We start from the raw sequence: 9,584 nt of genomic DNA on the forward strand, positions 1-9,584 counted from the left end.
AGGTAAACTTCAAATACTAAGATAGAAACAAATAAATATAAACATTCAAAGTGCTTAAAGCCTTTCTAATGTAATCTCTGTTAGGAAAAAATAAGACGTAGTGAGCATGTCAGCACTTGTTACTTACGAAGACGAAAGTCAAGTTAACCAGACACAGAAGAGATGCAGCCATTGAATTAAAACAAGTTGAAGTGGCTTTATCGTGTAAAGAAGCACAAATTAGAACGACGTCTGTAATCAAACGCTGGTATGCATTTATGTACATAATCAGCCCATTGAATTACTGCACAAGAGGTTTAAGGTGCATAAAGTGAGACCAAGTTTGTTTGTTTTTTTCTACGTTACGTATTGTTTATATTTTTGTTCATCTGCCTGCTCTTTTTTTTTGTTGTTGTTGTTTGTATTTTTTACTTGATCAGCGTCCTTGTGTTTTATTGTGAAAGCTCACACCGGATGTTGACTTGGCTTGTTTTGGTTTTGACAGCTTTAGTAAAAAGCATCGAAACCGCTCACAGCCAGCAAACTCTGTAAGATTCATCTCAGGCGAGGACACGGTGCTGTCATTCATCGCTTCTCATCGGATATTTTCCCCCTTTATGCGTTAATCCAAGGCTGATACAAACATTAAAATACACAATCCAGCTCGAAACAAAGAAATGGAACTTTTCTGTCGAGTGGATTTTAACATCTTGTGAGCTTTCGCCTGGTCGCGTCTACAGCTCATTTTTCTTCTTGGGACGTTTTATTCTCTCTGATGTCCACCTGTTACCGTCGGCTTCGGACCTGCAGACAGCCTCACCACGGATCGTCACACACACGAAGTAAGTGTTGAATTGTGGATGTATTGTGGCTTTTTATCGCTGCAGAAGTTGGCTGTTGGACCATGTAAAGTTGCATCATCTGCCCAGCTGTTAGAAAAAAATTTCGCTCTCAACTTCAACTGTCTTAAATGACCGTTATTCCTGAAATATACAAATAAATAAATAAATAAATAAAATCAAACGATGCGTTCTGTGACTATTTAATGTATTCATTGGTCAGTGTGTTTTTAAACCTCCGGCGATGCTTTGTGACGGACATGTCCAGGCATGTTGGACCAAAAGAAAAAGCCCAATAGAAAAATAAGTAAGAACATTATTAGTACAGCCTATTTTATAATTATTTTGTGAACCTCTAAAGGACTACCAAAACAGCCCCTAACAAGTAACAACGTTGTGGTCTTCGCTATATTTGAAAACGTCGACATTTTCCCAGAAACGTCAGCTTCGGTAAAACGAGCGGCTGAACCGACGAGGTTTTCTGCATTATTTTTGTTGGTTGACGAACGAATAAACCTTGATATTTTCCTGGTTTCCGCGCACCTCTATCTTCCACTGTGTGTGTGTGTGTGTGTTTTGTACGCGTGCGTCCACCCTCGTGCTCAGGGGTGCACGGATTTGTTTATAAACACAAGTCTCGTGCTGAATAAGTGGAACCGCTGCTGCCCCCTAGTGGATGGTAGAAGTATTTGGGTTGGTGGGTCTAACGTGTACAGTCTGAGGAAGTTGAGCTAAAATTAACTCATTGGATTTATAGGTTTTAAATATTGCAGATGTTTTGTTTTCTAATAAACAAACAGTTTTCTGGCTAGCCTATATAAAATATTTCTTAGCTTTATCTCATTAATTTCACATATTTTGTGGCTGTTATTTTCGTTTATTTATATGGCTATTTATGATTTAGGCTACTGCTGAGATGGCCCGGGCAGAGACCATCGAGACCACTGGAGAAAGTGGAGGAGGAGGAGGAAACAGCCCTCTTCCTAATGCCTACTGTATGCTGCCTTGCCCCCTCCTGGCCCCGTCCTGGCCCAGGCTACTTTCCAGTACTACCAGCAGCATCAGCACTGGGCCTCACTTTGGTGCCATGCATCTCCACCATAACAACCTGGACTCCTTGCAGGCCCTCTACTTGTCATACCCGCTGCCTTACCACCACCCAGAAGGCCAGGATCAGCCCCAGACTCATCAGCAGCTACCTGCTCTGTCATCATCACCAGTGTCCCCTCTTTCACCACTCTGCACCAGGGGAGGTGAAGACAGAGCTGGCCCCAGTGACTTATCAGCAGAGCAGTCAGGTAGGATCACCATCTTTACTTCTAACCACAGAAATGATGCCAGGTTAGTACAGGTGGAATCAGGACAGCAGAAGTTGTAAAACAGATGTAGGTTCATGTCATGCCACCATCATGCGGTTTGTGCTCTTATTTATTTTGACAAGCAAAATCATGAAATAAGACTCCAAGATTTGCATCAGAGCACGTCATTGATCCATCAGCAGCTACAGAGAAAGATCTGATTTAGGATCACTGCTGTCACCATCTTTGTTGCGAGAGGTGTAAGGTGCAGGAGTGAATACTGTAAAATTATGCAAAACACAGAGCTGTTTGCCTTTCAGACCCCCGCCCATAAGTAAATACAAACGTTATCAGCAAGCAGGAGAGTGTTGGCTATGTAAGCCCTGCACTGGGTTGATGATGAAGACTGTGAAGAAAAGTTCAGCTGTCAAAGAAGTAAACATGCAAATCCTCTGTTAAAGAACGGCTTAAAACCAGGCGGCCATCATGAAACTAGACTGGCCAAACCGGTTTGTTCTCCAGACAGAATAATAAATCACGAGGTTATGAGGAAGGATGACTGAATAAAAATTAATGCTTTGTCAAAAAGAATTATTAATACAGCAAATAACTGATAATAATATTATTAATCTGCTGCCATTTATTTGAATATATCAGAGTAGTTCAGTTGTGTTGCTGTGTTGTGACAATGTAAACAGCTATCCTACTCCCCCTTCCCACCCTCCCCTCACCTCCTCCTCCTTCAGCTGCAGGTCAGCTGTGGAGGCATGTTCAGACTTGTCCTCAGCACCCTGGCAGCAATAAAGAAACAGTCTGCAGCATTTCCTCTCTCTCTCAGCTGCTCACCCAATTTAGGCCACTAGTTGTTGTGAGCTCTTCAGTCAGACTACAAACATCTGTCTGAGCTCCACTGAAAAGTCAGAAAACTGGGGTTGCAAATCAGTGTTATCAGTCTGTCAACTTCTCATAGTCGCTTTATGAGGAAGTGAATTGGTTTCCAATGAGTAAGTAAGTTTACTTTGTAATTGTATTTTTTTGTTTGCTTTTTTTTTTTTGCTTGGTTGCTCAGCTGCAACATAAATAATATTATGAAGTTCACCGGTTTGCTTGTTGATTATTTTGTTAGCTTTATATCAGTTTCTAGTTTAATTTGTTTTGCACTAGTTTAATCAGTCACTTAATCTGTTTATTAGCACAGTTGTTAGTAAAATAACCACATCAGTAATCTTCAAGAGTCATTCCTGTCTTCAGCTGTCTTATCTTTTTGTTTTGTCTGTTTTTATTTTAATGCACCCCACCCAACAACCAACCCACCCCTCTGTCACTCCTAGCTCTGTTGACTGGTCAGAGGGTCTCTCTGTCACCTTGTCAGCCTGTCAGGTCCATCCCAAGCCCCGCCTCCCCTCCCTGCATTCCTCCTATCACATCTCAGCCCTCCTGCTCATTCCTCCAATCACATTTAGATGACTCCAGGCACGCTGCCTCTGAGTTACCTTGGCAACAAGCCAGGGTTTTCCCGTTTGTTTGGGTTTTTCTTTACCGCTCTCTCCTTTCTCCCTCTCTGTCTCTCACTCTGTCTAGTCACCTGCATCTTTAGTGGATCAATTGTAATCCTCCTAGCAAAGCAGATGCTGTGGTTGCCAGGGGTGCCCGTTTCTGTGGCAACTCGAGTAGTGGTTGCCACGGGTGCTGGAGACAGGGGTACTTTTACGGAGAAGTTGTGATTGGGTAACATGAAAATCAAGTCGTGTGTCACAGAGCAGGGCATCTGCTATTCAAAACTGCATGCTATCAAATATAGCTGAAATTCAAAGGGATGCAACAAAAAGATTTAAACAAAAAACAGAGAATAACAAGTAAACAAAAAGAGATAATTAAATGGATTACATCCAAAGGATGGAAAACGGGCTTGTAATTGAAAGAGCGATCACTCTGACCCCACATCCTATCTCGTAAAATCACCATATCTAACAGGTGTAGACCACACAGAAGGTTCAGGTCTCTATTAATTAAGAAAAACAGTCTGTAAACACACAACAAAACACACAAATAGCTACCTCTCCATTCCAGACTTATTAAGCAGATTAAAAGATTACTCTCCCAAATTCCATGAAGAGGGAAATAAGTCACTGTCAGCCTATCCGGCACATTAAGAGACGTCTGTTTGTGTGTGTGGGAGCTAAACATCACCACAGAAGACAGAAGTAACTCACATTAACCTGTCTCATTGTCAAATGTCAATACTTTATGTTAGAAAAGCAAGAAAACTCATATTATCAGCACCTGTTCTGGTTAAAAGTTGACAGAGCAACTTTTTCTTCTGTGTGTGCTAAAGATTCTTGCTGTTAATGTTTGCTGCTTTTAAGAATCACTTTTTTTTACTTATGTTTCTTAATACACCTTCATATCTTCTCAAGAGATCATGTGGACGATCAGAAGTAGAAATAAATAATTGTTATTATAATTTTTTTTGCAACAGGTTTGAAAAGGGAGGAGTATCAGAGTCCCTCCAGCCGACAGGGAGCTCTGCCCGATCTGCTGCCCCGAAATGAGCAACCATCCCGGGCCTCACCACCAGCACAGTTGGTGCAGGAAATGGAGATCAGGAGAGTGGCCAACCAGCTGAGGATGATTGGAGATGAATTCAATGCCACAGTCCTTCGTAGAGCAGTAAGTGGGCAGTAAGGTTGGGGAAGTTTGAATGTTGGAGAGGAGGCTAAAAGGTTCCCTCAAATTATTAATATAAAGTTCATAAGGTTCAGATGTTTAGGTTTCCTTTAGAAAGCCGTGAGTGGGGTGTTAATAGTTGTGCATACTGTAAATGAGCTGTTGGTTTTGTGTTGAGGTGAACTGAGGAGTTGCATTGATTATTCCTCTCATCTCCTCTCTCTCTCTCTCTCTCTCACACACACACACACACACACACATACAACTATCTTATCAGGCCAGTTTGTGCTTACACTGCATGCACACGTGAGTCTGCATTTGTGTGTAATTGCACGTGTTTGTGAGTGTATGTGAGGCCGTGGTGAGGACAGATCAATTTTTAGGTGTAAAAGTGAATCAAAGGACATCTATGTGCTTACCAGGTTTCTCTTCTTTTATTTTATTTAATTGCTTGCACAGTAAAATCCCCCCCCCCCCATGTTTGTCCACAGAACTCTTTTCAGTCTACTTCCCATTTCACTTTCTTTCCTTCTCACGTCTTTTTTCTTTTTCTTTTTTCAAGTAACTTTATCTTCCCCACAAACAATAAAAAAACTTTGTTCAGTTGAACAATCTTCAGCGATGATCCATTTATTTTGAAACTCAGATTCCCTGACAGTATTTCTTATTTGGTATTTCTTCCCTTGCTCTGCTCCATGTGATTATCTCTTTATCTTGCCTTCTCATGCTCCTCCCTCTGCACTCATCGCGTGAGGAGCTGACAGCAACTCCCCGCCACACACACACACACCTTGCGCTCTCCCTCTCCATCCCGCCTTATGCACATAAACAAAGATGACGTCACCTCCCAGTCTCCGCTCGCTCAGACATGATTGCACCCTTCACCAGGATGCAGCATGTGTAGCAGGTTTCAGGGGTTGCTTCCCTCTTTGAACTGTTGCTGTGTGTATGAGGGAAAATTGGTGAAATTGTGTGTGTGATGTTTACAACCCGGTCGGGACAAAAGCGCAGTCAGACAGTTTTTCTAAATGAGCAGTGTGAAACAAAAGGAGGGAAGAGGGGGGTTAACCACAGACTAGGGAGGTTCAGGCAGTTCGCTTGCTGTCATGTTTGGGTTGAGCTGAGTTTTTCTCATTGTTCCTGCGCTGACTTATAGACTTACTGTGCAGTGCTGCTCAAAAGTCTTGAACCCTCCCAGTAGGGCTGTGTGCAGTGAATCCAAATTTTGATTTCAACCCCGAACCATCACAAAAACAGTGATATTGACAAAATACAGCTGTTATAAAAATAATTTTGCCATGTTACGCTCTGCTGTTTTGTCATGTGCTTCAAATAAACTGCACTTCTGCTGCAATAACCCGAAGTAGATCCTCCGCTATTGCTGCAACCACTGTTGCCAGCTTAGCGAATTTGCTGCTTTTCTTAGTGAGTATTCAGACCCCTCTAGGGATTCTCTTTGAAAAAAGCGACAAATTTAGTAACTTCTTCTCAGCCACAGTGCTGCCGTACACCCCTCCTCATCCTGTCCTGGCTTGTGTTAAGCTCTGGGCAGAAGTCCTACCTTGCTGCTTTATGCTGTTAAATAATCGTGATGAACACCTCATATGTTTTTTTTTTTTAATGAGTTCTTGAAATTGTGGGTTTTTTTTAAACCATCTTTGGTTTTTATTAAGCTGGATGTGTTCAGCAGCCCATAAATAATCAAGTCAGTCAAATTCATTTTGAGTATCTTGAGGTTCTAACGTCTTCTCTGAGCAAACATCAAACTTCAGTAACCTGCATGAAGTTGCATTTAGTGAATCTGATTATGTTTTGATTTTCGTTGTATGAGCAACCTGTTGGTCACTTTGTTAACAAATGGTCATTTTTTTAGCATTTTGAGAAGTCAAATGTGTCACATTTGTACTAAGGTCTGTCTCTCTTGCAGCACCTCGCCCCCCACTGGCAAGACTGGAGAGACGTCTGCAGAGCACTCCTCAACTTCATCACCCAAACGCTCAGCACTCTCTACAGGCTCACGTAGACCTCCGCTCTGCACTTTACCCCGACGGGCTGCTGGACTTTTGTCCGTTTGATCCTGGAGATGCAACACAGCCTCAAAACAAACATTTTGCTACACCAATAGAAACTGGAGGGTTGAGATCGGAAGCTAGAGGTGTCGCCGCCACTTGAAGGCTGAACCCGGAAGATGATCCCTCTGGAAACTGGACTCTGTCTTTCTGTCTGACATTCTGTCCGTCAGTCTGCTGGTACAGACTGTAGCTGATAGTGGCTACCTGTATATTTTGTAAAAGGATTGTTTTTGTCCTTGTTACGTCTCGGGGGTTGGCTCTTTATGTAGCAGGTGTGTGTGAGTCAATGCGTGCACGTATGGAAGACTTGGGTCAAATATGCTGAGAATAACTGTTTCCAACAACGTTTTCAGATTTTTCGTTTAGCTGTAACATCGGCCACCATAACTCAACCCCTCTCATCTGATTTGACCCTTTTCTAACGTGTGTTTTGCCGTTGTGTCTTTATTGTGCGACCTGTGAATTCGTTCTTAGAAACTGTGAAACTGGACCCTGTGGTTGCATCGCAGGGAAATGTCAGGTGTGATTCCACTCTGGAGCAAAGCACAGAGCGAACCTCTCAACCAATCTGAAAATGCTTTATTTCATCATTCAACGTGCCTTTCTGCTTGATGCTCCGCTGAGGCTCAGTCTCCAACACCGCGACAATCAGCCACACACACATCCAGGCAAACACATGCTCTTTTACGTTTATTCGCAGACACTACATTTGAATGTCATTTGAATTTAAATCCAGTGGATTTGAGAAGGTATTCAATGAGTTGGAGAAAAGATATATTTGATTGGGATCACTAAATTTTTAAAAAGTATAAGACGAATCTTCTAAAGTTATCCCTTTTGTTTGTGCGATGATTTTCTTTATAGTTTTAAGAGAAAATGTTGATGTCATTTGAATGACATTCAAATGTTCCAGCTTAAGTTCATCAGACACACACACACACACATACACTCTGGTAATTGGCATGTTCAGTTCTCGGCCAGTGTTGGGAGCTGGTATGGTTTCACTCACCCATGTCACATGTGTTCATAGTTGCTTGATCAACTGTAAATAGTCTTTTGGAAGACAAGTCCTTGTTATCCAGAAGTTTTGATGGACTTTGAAAGTACTTTTCAGTGTGTTTAAGAGATGTTTTTGTATTTCTGAGCAGCCCTCAGCAACAGTAGAGCAAATCTGAATTTAAATCCAGTGGATTTGAGAAGGTATTCCATAAGTTAGAGAAAAGATATATTTAATTTGGATCATTAAATTGTTAAAAAAACAAAAAGTGTTAGAGGAATCTTGTAAAATGGCCCCATTTGTTTGTGTGATGATTTTCTTTGTAGTTTGAAGAGAAAATGTTGATTTGCTCACATTAAGAGTGTAATTTATTTTTGGGAAAGCATAGCCTATCTGTAGCTCCTTGAAGTTTTTTTTTCATTTATTATGTAAATTATTTATTTTTTTCTTACATTCCTAAACAAAACTATGATTTAAGCTGTACTTAAACTGAGTTGTAACTGTTAAAACAGAATTCGGATAAGATGGGAGCTAAAGCTGTTTTTGATTAAATCACTTTTAGATCTGGAAAGTGGCAGATCCGGTCTCACCCACTATAATAAAACTGGCTAAATCATTTATAATGGTACTGTGCTTTAAAGCAGTGGATTTATTGCCATCAAAAGCTTTAATCATATCACACCATCTACCATGTTTGGTGTCAAAGAACCTCTTGACAAACTAAAAGTGATATGTTTGATGCATAATATTAGATAATATGGAAAAGCACCAAAATTCTCTTTTAGGTCCTTTCAAGCACAAAACTCAGAAATCAGTATACTTGAAGTATAACAGCTCAAAATGACTGAACTAAAAACCTTCTGTAATATCAGGTTTTGTTGTACAACTCTCTGGGTTGTGAGACTTGGGATTATGGTGGAGTTGTTGGCGCTGAACATTCATGTACTGTAACATACTTCAGATTCACATATTTCAACATTTATTGCTGGAAATGTGACATCCATCAGGTGTTTGTTTTTTTTGCCATACATGACGCCACTCTCACTGCCTTAGTTACGCTGTTTGTTTTCTGTTTTCAACGTTTTATGTATAAAGTCATGACAATGTTGCAGCCTGTAGATGTTCAGCAGAGATCCAACAGCTAACATGGTACACACCCGTTTACTGCTTGAACTTGAACTGACAATTCTCAAGCAGTTTTGCCCTGTTTGGCATTATTCACTCTGCAGGTTGCTCTTTTCCTGGTTGTTTTCCTTATGAGAGGCACTTCCTGCTTCAGCGCTCGCCTCTTTCCTATCAGCGGAGCTCAGTGTCAGTCACATGCAGTGTGTATTTGCTGTTTCTCAGCTTTTTACTGTTGTAAAATTTCTACATGAATTTTGTATTTTTCTTTTTTATACAATAAAGATAAGAATAAATGTATTTATTTGTTTGGTTTTTCATTTTTAGGGTTCTGTAATGGTAATGGGTCAGATCAGGGTTCTGGGATGGGTCGGATTAGGGCTATGGGGTGGTATGGGGTCGGATCAGGTTTCTAGGATGGGTCGGATCAGGGCTATGGGGTGGTATGGGGTTGGATCAGGGTTCTGGGATGGGTCGGATCAGGGCTATGGGGTGGTATGGGATCGGATCAGGTTTCTGGGATGGGTCGGATCAGGGCTATGGGGTGGTATGGGGTCGCATCAGGGTTCTGGGATGGGTCGGATCAGGGCTATAGGGTGGTATGGGGTCA

The 9,584-nt window shown here is 41.5% G+C and overlaps 1 protein-coding gene across 1 annotated transcript; it reads left to right on the forward strand.

Annotated features, from left to right (window-relative positions):
• Positions 1–510: 510 nt before the first annotated feature.
• Positions 511–9,274, forward strand: LOC121646426. The gene is made up of 4 exons (XM_041995377.1): positions 511–821; positions 1,723–2,116; positions 4,596–4,786; positions 6,711–9,274. Exons 2-4 carry the CDS (start codon positions 1,735–1,737, stop codon positions 6,804–6,806), a joined length of 669 nt encoding a protein of 222 aa, XP_041851311.1. The 5' UTR covers positions 511–821; positions 1,723–1,734; the 3' UTR covers positions 6,807–9,274.
• The last annotated feature ends 310 nt before the right edge of the window (positions 9,275–9,584 follow it).

Source organism: Melanotaenia boesemani, chromosome 9, assembly GCF_017639745.1.
Source record: "Melanotaenia boesemani isolate fMelBoe1 chromosome 9, fMelBoe1.pri, whole genome shotgun sequence".
Classification (NCBI taxonomy): domain Eukaryota; kingdom Metazoa; phylum Chordata; class Actinopteri; order Atheriniformes; family Melanotaeniidae; genus Melanotaenia; species Melanotaenia boesemani.

Bases quoted from the DNA above. Each gene is read 5' to 3' on its own strand.
- LOC121646426 (XM_041995377.1), top strand. From the start codon at position 1,735: ATGGCCCGGGCAGAGACCATCGAGACCACTGGAGAAAGTGGAGGAGGA. The intron at 2,117-4,595 runs GTAGGATCACCA...TTTTTGCAACAG, and splicing joins CTTATCAGCAGAGCAGTCAG to GTTTGAAAAGGGAGGAGTAT. The intron at 4,787-6,710 runs GTAAGTGGGCAG...TCTCTCTTGCAG, and splicing joins CCACAGTCCTTCGTAGAGCA to CACCTCGCCCCCCACTGGCA.